The sequence below is a fragment of the Odocoileus virginianus genome, chromosome 23 (assembly GCF_023699985.2).
Source record: "Odocoileus virginianus isolate 20LAN1187 ecotype Illinois chromosome 23, Ovbor_1.2, whole genome shotgun sequence".
Taxonomy (NCBI): Eukaryota; Metazoa; Chordata; class Mammalia; order Artiodactyla; family Cervidae; genus Odocoileus; species Odocoileus virginianus.
Window position 1 is genome coordinate 17673688 of NC_069696.1, and position 17865 is coordinate 17691552.

The window sequence follows — 17865 nt, forward strand, 5'->3', positions numbered from 1 at the left end:
ACCACCAGGGAAGCCTTCAAGGTACTATACTGTAATATTAAAAATGTTTTTCATATTTTTTATGTACTATTTGTGTATAAAGTATTATCAACCTATTACAGTACAGTACTATACAGCCGATTGTGTTAATTGGGTACCTAGACTTTGTTGGACTTGTGAACGAGTTGGACTTAAATGAATGCACACTCTTGGAATGGAACTCGTTTGTATATAGGGGACTTGCTATATATTGTATAAGATCTTTAGCAGCATCCCAGGCCTCTGTCACAGCATCCTCCGCCCCAGATATAATGACCAAAATTGTCCCCAGACATTGTCAAATGCCTCCCCCACCGCCCCCTCACAGCAGGCAAGATTGCCCCTAGTTCAGAACCATAGCTATAAAGCAGAGAAGCAACTTTTTGTTTTGCATGTTACCTACCTATTGCTGAACCTGAAATAAATTGGTTAGCTTTTCATAATGATTTGAAAGCAGTGAGACAGGGGCGCTAGGCCCCTCCCTCCTTGTTGGTGATTATACCCACAGAACTCCAGTTTACAGACCTTCATTTAAAATTCCATTTGGGCAGTTAAGACAACCTAAAATTGCTTTCTTAGATGCTTTCCTGAAATTTAAATTAACCACCATCATTAAACATTCCCTGGTCAATGACTTGCCCACTCAGATTTTTTAAACATCAGTTTTGTCTAGCATGGTTTTTGGTTTTTTTTTTTTTTTTGGAAACCATGTTGGTTATGTGTGACCTGCCCATCTTTTCACAGTGTCTGCTCAATAAGCTTGTACAACGAGTCTCTGGTAAGAGACAGGCGTGGGAGGGAAAATATTTCTCCCTAACCACAGAAAAGGTTTTTCTTTTTTTTTTTTCTTTTTGACAATGCCTTTTAACTGTGGATACCCAGGGTACCTCACCCAGCAGGAAAGAGAACTCTCTTTCTGCTATTAGAAAATAACACTTCACTCTGCTAAGCCCTTTTATAAGCTTCCTCCCGTGGAAGAGAGAATCAAAATCATGCACATTTGTTTAAAATTCCCACGTGCCTTGAGAAGGAAGGCCTTTAGTTTAAGAGACATGCACCTAAAAGTAATGAACTCTGTGATATAAGATTATTTTTCACATGCATAGTCAAGTGTTTTGTAATGTGATGAACCTTTGTTTTTAAAGCCTGATGCTTTTTATTGTATAGTAGTATTAAGCGTTTTTATTAATGACCAAAGAACATTGTATCTGTGCAGACATGGGTGGATTTTAACAAAACTGAAAACCAGCTGGTGGGCCATGGGAGCAGCCTTCAGAGGACCCAGGGAACTGAAAAGAATCTGCCTTTTTATTTAACTAAAGTCTTAAAAATAACTCATTGGGCTTTGAATTTCAATTGTTTGTTGTTTTTTTTTTAAATCTGTTGTGTGGTCAGGTAGTTATTTTTATCATCTGGCATAATTTTTAACTAAAGCAACAAAAGAATCAATAGTGTTATAAAAGCCACTTATACTGTGAGCTTGAACAACTGCTTTGTGCCACAAAATTCCTTTTGCTACCTCTGTTAGTGACCGAGTAATTCAGTGTCTTGAATGTCAACATGTTTTTATTACTCGGCTAAAGTTGACTTTGCTGGATTAAATGTCATTTAAAATGATCAATCGGCAGCTTGTTTGGGGCTCTTTTCACATTTATGAAAGGGAAAAGTTTGCAGGCTACAAATGGTCTTACAACTCAAGAGGTAAAGTCCGTGCTCTGGGAAACCCTGCCTTCCAGGTACCAACCAAACACAGATCACATTCTAGACCTTTTTCAGTAAATGATCTACAATGTGAAGTTCCCAGTTTGATGCCTCTCAAGAACCCAGCGTGGTAGGTACCCAGAATTGGTTTAAACCCTTACTTTGAGAAATGGTCTGGTTCTCACGTCACCATTTTATGAGAAATAGAATGTACAAGGCAGTAAAAGAGAAGCAACAGAAACAATGAAAGTGAAAATCCTTGAGCAGATGGTGTCAAGACAACACTCATCTTACATTTTAGCTCCAGGAAGTTCTCAAGGTTGAGAGGACTACCCATGCATCGCTTACCTTCATGTGGGCAAAAAAAAGTTCTTGCTATCAAACTGCTAAAGATGACCAAATCAGTCTTTTTTTAAATTATTAATAAAATGATTTAAATATAGAGAATCTTATTCCCCATCCACAAGCATCCAAAAGGTGTCATCAAGCCTCTAAGTGGTAAAAAAGATTGTAACCCTGTCAAGAAACATGGACAAGAAGCTCTTCACAAACCACCTTTGTTCCTCCTAGTGGAAGGGCATTTTATGTGATAATATTTGGTCCTGTCAGATAGCTTCCACTTGGAAGAGGTTGTCGGAAATTAAAACCCATCTGCTGTTTGACGGTAAGACACAAACTGGACAATTAAACTGCAATTCAGTTCTCTATTGGAGAAGGAAATGGCAACCTACTCCAGTACTCTTGCCTGGAGAATCCCATGAATGGAGGAGCCTGGTAGTCGACAGTCCATGGGGTCATAAAGAGTCGGACACGACTGAGCAACTTCACTCTTTCACTTCAGTTCTCTGTTTTTTCATCTATGATAAAAATGATATAAGATGAGGAGGTGGCAGAGAGGGAGAATGACACTGCCTGCTTCGCCACTTTGCCTGGAGTTGCCCTCTTACAAGTGTCTTAAAAATGAGCTCGGTTATTCTCAGTCTGGGACAGTGGCACTCACCTCCCAAGGTCCTTCCTCTTGCTGGGACTGGTCCCCTTGCTGTCTCATTGCTCCTTAGCACCCCCCTCTGGCAACCACGAGCACAGTGTCAGGCAGGGTTGGTAAGAGAATCGCTGGCCAGCTTTCGTAAGCGTGGGGTTCAAACGCCAGAAATTCTCTAAGGACACCACGGGTCCTTTGGTGAAACACAAGAAACCACATGTCAACTTTTTTTTTAATGTGCACCATTTTTTTTTTAATCTTTATTGGATTTGTTGCAAGGTATTGCTCCTGTATTATGTTTTGAGTTTCTGGCTGCAAGCCCTGTGGGATCTTAGCTTCCCTGATCAGGGAATGAACCTGCATTCCCTGCAGTGGAAGGGGGCTGGGTCTTAACCACTGGACTGCCAGAGAAGTCACCACATTAAATTTTAGACATAGGTCAATCGGGGGAAAAAAGGATACAGTAAGGGATACTAAAGATGTATGGTCAGACTTCTTGGCGGTCCAGTGGTTAAGACTCCATGCTTCCACTCAGGGGGCTCATGTTGGATCCCTGGTCAGGGAAGTTCCGCACGCCTCTCCGTGCACCCAAATTTAAAAAACAAAAAAGATAACTGAAAATGTAAAACTCTTAGAAGAAAACATAGGCAGAAGTATTTGTGATCATGGCTTAGGCAACTATTTCTTAGATATGACATTTAAAGCATAAGTAACTGAAGAAAAAATAGATTTTAAAAAAAGACATCTGGTCATTTTAATTTTAATGGATGTCCAATTTAAGTTTCACGGTTGCTGCCTAAAAGATACTTCCCTGGTGGCTCAGATGGTAAAGAATCCGCCTGCAATTCAGGAAACCCAGTTCAATCCATGGGTGGGGAAGATCCCCTGGAGAATGCAATGACAACCCCTCCAGTATTCTTGCCTGGAGAACCACCATGGACATAGGGGCCTGGTGGGCTACAGTCCATGGGGGTCACAGAGTCGGACACAACCAAGCGACTAACACTTTCACACTTTCCCCTCCTGGAAGATGCTGAGCTTGTGTGCCAGTTCCTTCTGCTGTTCAGAGGGAAGGCTGGACACACTCATCTTGCTTGGAAAAGTCCTAAAGCTTGACTAATAGACACCTGTGAACCAACTTCTCTGAGAACAGAGTTCTCAGCAGGATGTGTGGCACAGACTCTGACCTGTGTCATAAGCTGTGCCTTTGAGCCAATGACCAAACCCTCTAAGCCTCAGCTTCCTCAGCCATGAAGTAGGAATAGCAGCAGTGCTGGCTGCACCGGGTGTCCTGAGGGTCAGAAGCAAGTGGCTGGAGGCACGCATGGCCCCATGCCTGCAAGCAGCACCCAGCACGCACCATCATCGGGACACTCCTTACTGTCTTCTTCACTCGCATCATCACTCATACAGTAGTCTCAGAAAGAGTCACTGTTGTTATTCCCCTTTCATAACGGAGGAACATCAGGGAGATTGAAAAAACTTGCCCAATGCAACCTGACTCGATTCCTCCTGTAAACGTGTGCCCGAGGAGGGTGCGTTTTGTGGTCTGGGCGGTGAATGTGTTGGCGTTGAGATAGCCCAAGTCAAGATTAGACAGTCCTCCTGGCCATACAGAAGCCCCAGAGTTCAGATCCCGCTGACCTGGGGGGCACAAGAGGATTAGGAAGGAGGTGGCGCGCCAAGTGAGGGTCAGAAATAACATGGTAACGTGCAGAACACACACACGGTGTCCAATCCTTACTCATTTACGACCAGCCGTGCTGGCCAGTGCTCCCCAAAACATCAGCGCACACCTGGGAAGGTGAGTCTCTGACTCTCATCCCGAGGCTGGTCCTGCACCAACTAGAGTCGAAAAGTCCACATCTGTCCCCATCCCCCTGTCAAGGCTGTGCCAGGGGAGCAGGCCACATCCCGTCTAGCACTAATCCAGTAAGCACTGGAGCAAGGTCAAGGTGCAGTCTGCCTCTTCTCGTGGAATTTGCCAACCCGTAGCCAAAAGGCAGGGCCTAGCCCAGCACCTGGCCTGTGCTAAGGAAGATGTGTTGCCTGACCAAGCAATCCAACATCTGTTCTGCACATGGAGAAACAGATTTTTTTTTTTTTTTTTTGCCCTGGGTTCCTTTCTACCCTGATTCCATTATAATAAAACTATTTTAAAAACCTCCAAAGTAGCTCTAAGGTGGCTGTTTTCTTAAACCACATGGGTCTTCCTTTCCCACAGCCAACCTTAGTCATCACATCTCCATCTGTTCACTGTCCCCCCACCAAAGGACCTTCCACCCCATCACTGACACCACACTGCCCTCTCCAGAACACGAGGGCACTCTCTGCCCTTTACCTGCCATCCTGTCTTCAGCCCCTTTTCAGAACCGATTCATTTCCCGTTAGAGCTTGTTCTGTCCCTCCTGTGGGCTCTAGTCAAGTTCAAATCATGGGTCATGACCGTAGACCAGTCCTTTCCTCTTTCTGGGTTGCTGTGTCCTCATCTGAGCTCGCGGGGAGTGGGGGTCTGGGCCAGGATGGTCTCGAAGTCCTCCACAGGTCAAAGGTCGCCATCTCCCAGGTCTCTCTGTGCCTTGGTCTCATCACTGTAAAAGTTTTGTTGTTTTTGTTTTGGCTTGCGGGATTGAACCCTGGCCCTTGGCAGGGAAAGCACAGAGTCCTAACCACTGGACTGCCAAGGAGTTCCTAAAACAAGGAGGCTGGACTCAATCCGAAGAAGGCAAAAGCGGTTCCTCAATTATTTTCTTGATTCTTGCTCTTCATACTTACAAGCAGCCTTGTCAATGGTGTTTTCTTGCCCTTTTCCTCTGTAGACTGTAGACTGCTTTGGGATTACGTCTATCAGTTGCTTTCTGACAGCCGGTACGAAAACTTCATCCGATGGGAGGACAAAGAATCCAAAATATTCCGGATAGTGGATCCCAATGGACTGGCTCGACTGTGGGGAAACCATAAGGTAAAAAGGGCATCAGACATTTGTTCCATAAACTAGGGCCCAAATCCAGTTTTTGTGCCTGGGTTGGAGGGTAATTGTCTTCTGCTTCCTAAGTCGGCCTGTAATTATTCAGTTTATTCCTCACCGGACAAACAATTAAGACAGTTGCAAGGGGAAGGAAGTAATTAAAGATGCCCCTTTCCATGTGTTCCTCGTGCCAGGCTGCAGTTAACTCAGCATCTCCTGGTCTGATGGGCCTCGTGACGAGTAACCATCACTCCCCCACCGCGGCCTGGCTCCGCTGCTGCCCACGCCAGCGTTAAGAACTGGGGACCAGGGATGCAGTGTAGCACTTTATAACTCACAAGGGGCCTTTGGGAGGTGTCGCTTCTGTTCCACTCTGTTAGACACTCCGATGGTCACAAAAGCCCAGTTCTACAGAGAAAATGCTTATCCTCTTGACTGTAAAACATCTCCCTGAAAAGCAAACCCTGCAAGAATTCTGACTGCCCCACCGTTTTTCCAGCTTGGGAAGAGGGAATCGAATTTAAAAGATTTAGTCTTTTATAGTTAGAAAAAATCATTAAAGTGCACAGATATAAAAGGTGGGTAAAACAACCTCAACATCATGGATAGATGAATGGATAGCAAAATCGAGCTATATACGCACAATGGAGTAGTATTAGGCTTTTAAAAAAGATTCGGCTGCATGTGGCAACATAGATGAACCTTGAGGACAGGATGCTGAGTGAAATAAGCCAGTCACAGAAAGACAAATACTGCCTGATTTCACTTAAATGAAGTTAGATCTAAAGCAGACAAATTCCACCGAGGCCGGGAGTGGACTGGTGTTGCCAGGGGTTGGGAAGAGGGGGGAAAAATGGAGAGTTACCAACCATTGGACAGAAAGCTTGCATTAATCAAGATGAGCAAGTTCTAGAGCCTGCTGTACAATAGTGTACCTACAATTAACACTGTATTAAGTGCTGTCTTACCCACTTAAAACTTTAAGAGGATAGATCTCACGTTTGGTGTTCTTATCACAGTAAAATAAAATAAAGAGTTCCCCTGTTTAAAAAAAAAGAATTGAGATAAATCAGTATTCCTACTTAAAAAGTCACCAAGATCCAGGCCTGGCCATAGGCAGATAGACATGGGACAGAGCTGACAAGACACCATGAAGGCCCCACTCCAGATCAGCCCAAAGGGAGGGCCCGGGGAGGCCCTGCCGAGCTGTGCCCCAGCTGCGGTTTCCCGGACGGCAGGCAGCCCGTGCTCTGGGCCGGCTAAGGAGAACCTGCCAGAGGCCATGACCAAATATGGCCAGGCCCCATGGACACCCTCCATCCCGTGAGTCACTGAGAAAAATCGCTCCACAGCTCCCACAGGGTGCCCTTGCCCCAGGGCTCGGAACCACTGTATTCTTGCTTCCACAACAGGAATTTAAACAAAAAAAATCCCTTCCTTAAAATGACAAACGAGAAACACAAGTTTGAGAAAGGTCACTTTTTTGTGTGTTGTTTTTTCTTTTTTAGAAAGGGCAAAAGGAAGGGAAGTTCTCTGTGGGTCAGAAGGTGAAGGATGACCCCAGATAGGGGGACCCGCAGGAAATTCTTGGGGCACAACAGAGCGCGGTCCTGGGAGAGGAAGTCGGGGAGGCCTAGGCGGGATGTGCTCTGTTGGCTGGACTCACCTGAGGAGAGACCTCGGCCAAGGGCACGGGGGACAGAGCCCGGGGTGGGCCTGGCAGGGCCACGGGAGCACCCTGTGGAGCTGGGTGTGAGGAACTCCTCCAGCGCCTGGTTCTGAGGTTCATTTCATTGTGTCTTTGTGCTTTTTTTTCTCTCTCTCTTCCTCCTCTGAACAAACAGAACAGAACAAACATGACCTATGAGAAAATGTCCAGAGCCCTGCGCCACTACTACAAACTAAACATTATCAGGAAGGAGCCGGGACAAAGGCTTTTGTTCAGGTAGCACTTCCTTTTTCTCCTTTCCTTCTTCTGGGAGGATATTGTTTTCTTGAAATAAGATGGAGGAGGGAGACGGTTGATGTCTCTACCTGCTTGTCTGATCCTCAAAGCCATCACTGCTACTCACTGGAGACCAGGTTGCTGGTTGGTTAGAATTTAAGGGAGAAAAACTTTCTGTTTGCTTATGTCTGTCCTAGAAGAAAGCCAAAAGTAAATCAACACAGTCTGACTCACCTTTAAAATAATGCAGTGATCAAACAGTATTATCTGGCATTTATATCCAGTATAGTTAAAGGGAGCAATCAGAGGAGCTAATGGCAAAGAAAGGGACTAAAGAAACGTAGACGTCCAGGTTGCCAACACTGGGCTGGTGTTTGTCATGACCTGTTAGTGAGTCATGAAACAGATTTAATGAATCAGGTTGGTTGTTGTTTTTTTATTTTAATGAAATAGAACAGAACTGAATAGGAAAGGATAGAGTTGGAAATATCAGACTGTGTCATGTGAATTAAGAGTGTGGCTTCATGAAAATTGTGTTTCTGGGGTAGTCGGGTGTGTGTGTGAGCACGTGTGTGATGAGTCATACTGTAAGATATATTTATGACAGTGCATTGCAAATGTCTGAAAGCCACTGAACTAGACATTCCTCTTCCCAGAATTCCTCCCAGCTTACAAGTTCTAACCACTTAACCTACCGCCATAGGTTGTGATTCCCAGGGAATCACATACAGTTAGAAGAGGAAAAAGAAGGTCTCTAAGGGACCAATCAGGAGAGGTAGACAGAGCCCTCTGACCCTGGTGGTAATTGATGTGTTGAGACCACGGGAAGCTGAGGAGAAGCTGGGCCCCAGACCTTAGGTTCTGGGTTTTGGCAGGTACGGAAGAGAGTTACAGATGGGGCTTGAGATGTGGGTTGGGGGTAGAAAGAGACTGAAAGACACTGTGTATGAGCACATGAGCTCACTGGGAATAATTACTTATCCGAAAGAGCAGAGAACCTGGGTGTTAGTGCTGGGAAGGCATGGTAACTTAGGGGCAGTAAAAAACAATTGTGATCTTCAAAAGAAACAGAGAAGGCTTTTTAAGAACTGTAAACAGAAAAAATGCAAAGAGAACCCTCCTTTCTCTAGCTCTGCTGATGCCTTCCCTTCATCCTTCACCCTAAACTCAGTCCTTGGCTTCTGTTCCTCCCACTTTATACTAGTTTCCTGCATGAATGGATCCCATGACACAGCTTAGTTATCACCTCCATGACGGGGCTGTCAAGTCTCTACATGCAGCTATAAAATCTCCCTGGAATTCCAAATCTTAACACATTATTGACTAGGGGATTTTTGCAGAACTGAATTTATTATGGAATTGAAATACTGAAACATTCCAATCAATAACATTCGGGTAACAAAAGATGTGTAGGTCTCTGGTCAGTAAGTGGTTAATGTTCAAGAGCTTCTTGGAAGAGATATCTGCTTAAATATCACATTAGTATCTCAGACGTGAAATGTTCAAGACCAGCCTTCTTCCCATACTGGACATCCGCCTACCCTAAGAATTCCTATTACATCAGCAGTGGCATCACCATTGTTTAAGCAACCAACCTTTACACCAGAGTTATCTTTGAGCCTTCCTACATCCCAGTCACCCCTGTGCTGGACTGTCCACTGGCTCCGTTCCTACTCCAGTCTGTGTTGCAGGGGCTAGAAGACTGGAAACCTCATTTCCTGAGATTTCTTACCACCAGGTTCCAGGTTAGAATCTACCAATGGCAAGTATTCCCATGTGACCTGGAAGATGAAAGCAAGGCAGACCCATTATTATTGCTTCCCGGGCAGTGTCTAGACATAATTGACACCTAGATTCAGCAATCTCTACCTCTGGTCCATTCCCCTGCCACCTAGATTCTTAATACACATTGCCAGCTGCCCTCCAACACTAAAGTGGTTCCTTATGTCAGAAATGTAAATCACTTTAACATTTTAAACATAAACCACCAAATCTACCTCAAGTCTAATTATCTTTATGAGTCCATCTTCCGTGGCTCAAACACACCCAAATATCTTCTTCCATCATCTCTTGGGATCCCTTGGCCCCATGCCACACCGTGATTTACATTTTTAATAGCTGTACATGTGAACTCCTCCCCACAAATAGGTCATAAGCTTCTAGAAGGTAGAGGGTTACATTTTATATCAGTTTTATATAACCTCAGGAAGCTTTCGATAATATTTTTGGACAAGGCTGGTGGGAAGTATCAGAAACTTAATATAGAAGAGCCATCCAAAGATAGGGTCAGACACAGCATATCTGAGGACTCAGCCTTGAGGGGATGATTAGTGACTTAAGATGTCAGGGAGAAGTTTTAGCTACAGGATAAAAGTGGAAGACAGGCTGTGGATACTACAGATCACCCTGCTTGAAAAGATGAGCAATAATGGGCAGAAAAGAAAAGTAGTCAGAGGTGGAAGGCTCACAGGTTTCCAGTAGTGATTTCAGTAAGACAGAAGGAAAGAAGAGCGCTATTTGTGACAAGGGATTAGTCATTTTTGAGGAAATGAATGTCAAGAACCAGACTCGCCCCAAAACCAAGGCTTGTCGGTATGGAACCAGGTATGTAATTGAGTAAAGTGTTAAATTGTAGGGACGCTTGAAGATTTTCAGCTCTTTGATGGTGAGACCCAGCTCAGAGAATGAGTCGGTCTCAGACAGGGGAAGGAGTCAAGAGGGTTCCAGACAAAGGCAAAGCTAAAGGTTTGGAGGTCGGCAATGAGCTGTGACTTGCATCAGAAAAAAAAGACTGGCTGGACTGGAATAGAGTTCACACTCATAAACGGTGGAACACGGGAGTTTCCTGGGTTGAGATGACAGAGAGGCCCAAGGAGCAGGCCAAAGCGTGAACCCTTGACAAGTCGTCCTAGGCTTTTGAATGTGGAGTGAGGACGGAAAATGCCTGTTCTAAGACAGATCATATGGTACCAGGCAGAGTATAGGGGAAGGGAATGGTGTATAGGCTGTGGAAAGGGCCTTCTTACCATAAGGATGGAACGTTTGCACCCTGGCTCCCTTCCTGAACCATGGTCATGGTCAGAATGTGCCACTGACGTTACTTCCAAATGAACCCAGCAACTGAGATGAGGCTTGCTGTAGGCACCCAGCTGGCAAGGAAGACAGAATAAAGGGAGTGAATGGCTAGCATTCAGGGTGCATCAGTGATAATGCTGAAAAATGTCTTTCTCTTGGCCTTGCTAATTTCCAAAAGCCCCACTGTCTAGCCCTGTTACCCAAGCTTTCCATCCAGCATTTAATTGTATCCTCCAAGTTAGATTCAAGTTTTGAATACCATCACTTGGGCTTATAGTCTGGGATGGAGATGGGTATGTATCTCTCAGGGTCCTCTCAGATGGTCGTGCAGGAATGCACTGCCTGCTCCATCTTCACCATCCTCCCAGCCTTTTTTATAGTTGTTTTGCCAGCTTTCAAGCAGTGAGAGCCCAGGGTATCTTTTTCTAAGAAAACGCTAGGTTAGGATTAACGATAAGGGTCAGTAGACCTCCAGCTACGTGAAGGTGACGGGCCCCTCTTTTTAAAGAGCTCAAGGTGAAGACAGCTTTAAGGAACTGTAACCTCTTCATGCCACCGTTTCCTCTTCCAAAGGTTTATGAAGACCCCAGATGAAATCATGAGTGGCCGAACAGACCGTCTGGAGCACCTCGAGTCCCAGGAGCTGGATGAACAAATATACCAAGAAGACGAGTGTTGAGGAAGTGGTTCCCGGCTTAGTGGGCCAGCAGCCAAGGGCACCCCACCCTCCCCAGGATGGATGGGGCAATGGAGCAGAAAGGAAGAGACACGGATGTGGCAGTAACACTCCTCTCGCCCAGCGCGAGGGACCCTTCGGAGCACCTTAGACAAACCACTCAGCAAAGGCGGCGCTGGAGTTCTGGCCGAGGGCACCAGCCTGGGACTCGCGTTCATGGTTCCTTCTCGATCAGAATCTCTTGTCTGTGATCCCTCCCCCTCCCCCTCCACCTATTGTTAGTTTCATGGTGTTTTTGTTCTTTTTTTAAAAAAAGACCATGCAGTTTGACTTTTCATCATTCATATAGGGGAAGACATCTGAGGCTGTTTTCCTATGGAAATACATATCTATTATATATATATATATATCTATTTTTTGCAAATCTCACAAAGTGCAGAAGCCCAGCTGGTCAGGAGAGAGAATATTTGCAAAAGGGTTCAGGTTCCCTCTTGACCCTGCCACGTGGATCAGGTTTGTTCCTGTTGCTGTTGGGTCTTGGCTGGAAAAAGGAAAAAAAAAAAAAAAAAAGATGCTCTTACAAAAGATGAAGTGAAAAGGAGAGCTCTCTTCTTTGTCTGGCTCCCTTTCCTTCCTGGCCCCCGCTCCTCCCTCCTCACTGGCTGTTGAACTTCAGATGCCCTTTCAGCAGAGTTCAGCCTCTTGGAGAGTCTTGGGAATTTTCCACACCTGTACATTGGAATACGTGGTCTGGGTGCTTTGCAGCTGGCACCACAAAAATCAAACCCACATCCCAGCATCTGGCTCCCTGCCAGAGGGAGGCCAAAGGCCCCAGAGATGCTGCTGTCCTCCGGAAAGATACATGTGAGTCCAACAGGCCACCCCGATCGGCTGTGAGGACCGTGAGGCTTGGTGGTTCCCCAGAGCATAAGGCTGTCCAGATAATCTGGAAGCCCCAGCATCATGGGGTTAGTTTGAAGTGCTACAGAGCAAAAAAAAAAAAAAAAGACAACACAAGCCTTATGGTCCAGAAACTAGATGACAAGTCTTTGGTGGCGTTGTGGATTATCCCAGAGCAGGTTACAGAGGGTCTTCTCAGCTCTATCCCAAAGGCCAGCTTGCAGTCAGTTTCATATCCTTTTTTTTTCCCCCCTCAATTCCTAGCATTTTTTTTAAAGTTTCCTGGTGACACAGGGCATTTGAGAAGGAGGATCCAGGAGTGTGTCGTCTCAGTTGTCAGCAGTGTTTGCCAAGCCTGGGCAGACGGGAAATTCCTCAGATTCCTCACTTTTTCCCTTTTTCCTTCTTCCCTTGCTGTGTTTCAAAATGGACTCATGCGTGGCTCTTTTTCACCTCAAAGTAAGATCAGTCACATCTTATGAGGAAGGTGCCACCTCTTAGTACGTTTGATGATAACATATTTTTAGAAAGCTCTTGTTAGATTTTTTTTTCTAGCCACTTAAATCAACTCTTCCAATACAGACTCGGAATCCAACTTTAGGAGTAGTCTTTTTTTACTCAGAAAGGTTAGACCTGCCTTACACAGCACCGCCTCCTGGTTTCTCTCCGCTGCTTCTTTGTTGGGCGAGCATCTCATAGCTCCCCAGGGTACGTGTCTGCACTGTCAGCAGCGCTTGCAGATGAAGCCAGCAGACCTCCAGGCATGTCCTCCAGCCATTTCTGATGGAGTCAGGCAGGCCCGGGTTGTGGGCACACAGGCAGGAGAAATTCTCCCGTCCCCTCCCCCACTCCCCAGCCCTACTGACAAGGACACCAGCCAGCAGGGAGTGGAAGGGGACAGACTGACTGTCATTCAAGGACACTGGAAACGTTCCTGCCTCTTAGGCGACCACAGAGAGATGCATGGAGGTGGCCGGCCTCCTCCCACCATCGCACACCCCCACCCCCAGTCCACCTTCTAGAATGCTGGGCCTGAAGTGAGGTCAGGGACCTCTAGTGTGGGCTCAAGGGTCCCCTAATGAAGGAAGGGTTTGGGCTCAGTCTGCTCCAATGGGGATGAGACCCAGCGTGCTACAGATGTCTTTCAAGAGTGTCAGCAGCACACGGGGATAACCTTCCAGCCTGGAAGGTGACTGATGTTGGCTCTCAAATGGGGAGATTAAGCCAAATACCTGGGAAGTCACTGAGTTGAAGGGCTGCAAAGAAAGGGTGGATCATCACTGAGGCTTTTTGTGCGATGTGACATCAGAGAATCTCTGTTCACCCAGGTGTAAGGACTCAGCCTCTTGTGGTCCAAAGAATCCTAACAGTTGAATTGTGCAGAGGAAATTCCCCTTTGCCCCCAGGGTTTCTGTATTTAAAGCAATATCCTCTAAGAATCTGTAAGGCATAGGCTGGCACCATCAGCCACTTGGAGAAATAGAAGGTGTCAACTCCAATCCAGTCTTTATTGTCCATCCAGATATTACCGTTACTGGTTTTCTGTTCATTCCCTTAATGGCAGAGGTTCTCATTGGTTCTTTGAGGGAATCTTTGAGTGATGCTGACAGTAGGGATACATCATGTCCACGGCAGACCCGAAAGATTGCAGGTTCAGCTTAGCCAACTTGGGTGGGGCACCTGCTCAACACAGCCCCAAGAGCCAGGCACCATCCTTGCCCTCTGAGAGCTCACCTTCTTCCTGCAGAATCTATCCAGCATGAAATGTCTCACTTCAACACTAGGGGTGACAAAAATCTCACCTGGGACCAAATTAAGGGCACGTTCCTGGTCGGAATACTTGGCCTTTTCCTGCTGCCGTCATGGGAGCTCTTGGCTTGCAACATGAGAAACTGGGAAAGGAAGAGGCAGAACAGTGCTGCAAGGGAGTAACCTTACCCACCAGCGGTGTCCAAGGCGGACACTGTCGCTTGGATCTTGAAATTCTCTAGCATCTTCTCTTCCCTACACCTTGAGGCGGCCAGGGTGTCTCCTTTCCATCAGAAGAAAGCAGTGGCAAGTGGCTGGACTGGCTCCAGGGGAGTAATGTTATCTCTAAGATCTTTCTGTCCCCAGATGACATTGTCTTGCCTGAGGTAACATCACAGATATTCCGAATCCTTTGGCGGGTGGGCGTGTCCCCATGAGCAATGAGGAGTAACAACTGATGGATTACTCTACTTATCCTTTCAACAGTATGTTTAGAACCCTCTGCTCCATTATCTTCCTACACTGATACTTTGTCCAGATGAGAATGTAGATTTAGCTGAAACTTAAAGGCCATGACAGCATGTACCTAAATGCCTAGGTAACCACCACTTCCACCATTCACTGCCTAGGATCCCACGTGTTTGAAACGTTAGCTCTCCTTCTGAAGAACGGAAATCTGAGTATCAGGCCATGTGACTTGTCCCAGGAGCAGACGGCACACCAGGGTCAGAATTAGGACTGGGATCCAGCCCCGGTTATCCCCCCATCTGACCCATTCCCATCCAGGAAGCTGAAGATAAAAATTTGGGGAAACACACAAAGATCAAAGGGCAGTTTCTTCGCCCAAGCATTCGGTGCTAGTTATCACCCACTCAGCCCCTTCCTCCTCTGAGCAGTAATGGGGTGACCCAAGGGCCTTGGGGGTGAGCTGGGGTGGCGTGGTACAGTGCTCCCTGCAAACCACAGAAGACGAACCTGATGCTCTTTTGGCCTCATCTGCATCAACACTAAACAACTCCCTGAATCTTTCGCACATGCCAAGTGGACACTTCACCATTTCTCTCTGTGACTGCAACCACCTGCAAACCAGACTGAATCTAGAATTTTTTTTTTAATTTCTAATCTTGTTGTTTTATGAGGTGTGGGGTTTATAAGGGACTGAATCAAATGAATGTAACAAAAAAAAAAGAAAAACAAAAAAAAAATGCCTTTTCTCAGGGCCAGTGAGTTGCAAATAATTTTTAAAGAAAAGCCTATAATTGCATCATCTCAATAAATTTTTTATAAAAAAAAATCTGCGTCTCTGTTTTTAATAATATGGAGTCAGACAGGCCACGTGGTTCAGTGAGGTGCATCCTGTCTACACTCAGTTATGGTGGAAAGTGTGGTCCTGGTTTCTCACTGGCAGGAAGCCTCCATCACAGAGAAGTCTGCAGGCAATCTTTGAACAAGAGGCCACAGAAAGGTCAGAGCACATGGTTCAAGTCTGAGCAGCTGCCACATGTGGAGAAATCTTCCAGAAGGAACCCCAATCGGAGATGCCTGGGTGCTATGCTGCGCCAAAGATTTGTCAGTTTGCTGCAGACTGACTTGACTCCAGGAGTTAAAGATCCCTGGGTCCTCCCACAGTAGAAGTGCTCCCTCAATTCTACTGAAATCACGGGCATGCGAGTATAGGTGATGGGGTCAGGAATGTAGGGTAGAACCTGTGACTATACCCAGGGCAATAAAGACCTGGAAGCCCAACCATCACACAATTCAGAGCCACCCCCACACTCAGAAGGTCTCCACCACACTGACCAGTGGAGCCACCTGCCCACCAGTAGCCAATTATGACCCCAACATCAGACATCCTGCAGTGGATCAGAACTATCTACCTGCCATCCATCAGCGGTGGGTAGAAAGTAAAAGGACGGAAAACAAAGCAATGAAAGCAATTTACATTGCTTATAAGCAACTTGGATGTAGGTTGCAGAAGCAGAAATTTAGAATCAATGTTTGAAAACAACACTCAGAGAATGTTGTGAGGTTATTTTTGTATTTTAACTTGTCCTAGGTTATTCTATGACCCATGACCTGGAGGTCTTCTCAGGTGGCGCTAGTGGTAAAGAACCCACTTGCCAACGCAGGAGACTTAAGGGACATGGGTTCCATCCCTGGAAAGGGAATGATCCCCTGGAGGAGGGCATGGCAACCCACTCCAATATTCTTGCCTGGAGAAACCCCATGGACAGAGGAGCCTGGTAGATCACAAAGAGTCAGACTCAACTGAAGCTACTTAGCATGCATGCATACCACAACTAAGACCCAGGGCAGCCAAATAAATTGTATTTTAAAAATACAATAATAAGGGTCTATGTATTTCCTAAGGTGGTAACAATGCATCTGAAGCTACTACTTCTATAACCAGTATCATGTCCCCTGAGAACTGCTAGAAATGGAAATGATGGTTCCTGTCCCATCAATTGAATCAAAAACTTTGGGAATAGGGCTTAGAAATCTTGTTTACCAAGCTGTCTGTGTGATCTGATGCACGCTTAAGTCTGAGAGCCACTGCTAGCATCAATCTATTCACCATAGTATGAAAAAGAGCATGTGGCCAATTAAAGTAAATACACACATTTATTGGTGACAACTAATTGACATGAATCGTTCTCACGATAATGCTAGTTTTTTTCCCAATACTATATATACTGTGGAAGGAGGCTAAATGGACCAAAGTCCTCTTCCTGCTTCCTCCAAACCTTTTAGGCCATCTGTGTGCTATAAAGATTAGCTGTTTCAAAGGGTGACTCTAACTGCTGACCTCCACTTGCAAATTAGAGCACAGCGATTCATCCCCTTCTATCCACTATCTGCCTAACTAGCCTAGTCTAAAAAGAAAAGAATCGTTCTCATGTACTGACTGCCCTTGGCTGGCTGTCTCTGGAATTGTTAAGCAGAGCCCAGGTGAGCACTTAGCCTGGGGTTTTTTGCAAGAGACTCCAGAACCACTGGACCAGATCAGCGCTTTCAAACCTAAAAGTGCTTCAAATCACCTGGGGATCTGGATAAAAAAGCAGATTTTGTCAGTAACATCACCATCTTTGGAAGCAGGGGCAGAAGATCTACTCTGCTCCCCTACTCTATGGGTGAGGCTGGAGATACAGCATTTTCAACAAAAGATCCCCAGTGATTCTGATGAGGCTGATTCTTGAACCACACTTTGAGTAGCACGAGGCCAGTGATCTCCCGTCAAGCCCTGAGATTCTGACCTGCAAGCCACATTAAGCTCGCCTCTCTCTCTCTCTCTGGTGTATCCTGTTGCCAATTCCTTCTCTAGAATTGTTCCCAGGGCCAGTCCTGCTCTTCAAGAAAGTTTGCTTGCTCTCCTTTTAGAGCAGCAACAAGAGTAAACACGGTGATCAAACATCTCTGCTGAGTAAAGGAACAACTACTCACATCCTGGACCTTCACACAGACATTCACAACAAGATGATTCATGGTCAGCATCATGGCAGGGAGGGAGCGAATTCCTGGCATCACTGCCTCTCTTTTAGTCTCTAGAAAGATCAATTTTTTTTTTCCAAAAATAATAATAGAGTTACCAGTACAATACTGTAAAGCAATTTTCCTCCAATTATAAAACAACCACTAAAAAATAGTAGAGAGTTCATGTACATTCTTCACCCAACTATCTCTAATGTTGACAACTTAGAAAGACTAATCCTGAGTAGTGTGAGCAGATAGAAAGCTGAGGAAGCCATTCTTGTTCCAAAGACAACAGGACAGATGACAGATCTTCTATGGCATTAACAGCAGACAATCCCAGGCAGTGTCCTCAGTGTTGCCTCTTACAGATTCATCTTTTT

The 17865-nt window shown here is 45.6% G+C and overlaps 1 protein-coding gene across 4 annotated transcripts in view; it reads left to right on the forward strand.

Annotated features, from left to right (window-relative positions):
• Positions 1-11766, forward strand: part of ETV6 (ETS variant transcription factor 6) — a 275166-nt gene extending 263400 nt beyond the window's left edge. For all 4 annotated transcript variants that reach the window (XM_020888633.2, XM_020888634.2, XM_070453633.1 and 1 more), the window contains 3 exons: positions 5521-5663; positions 7514-7614; positions 11263-11766. In XM_020888633.2, coding sequence (XP_020744292.1) covers positions 5521-5663; positions 7514-7614; positions 11263-11368 — 350 coding nt within the window. In that variant the 3' untranslated portion in view covers positions 11369-11766. The remainder of the gene's footprint in view (positions 1-5520; positions 5664-7513; positions 7615-11262) is intronic.
• Positions 11767-17865: the final 6099 nt, after the last annotated feature.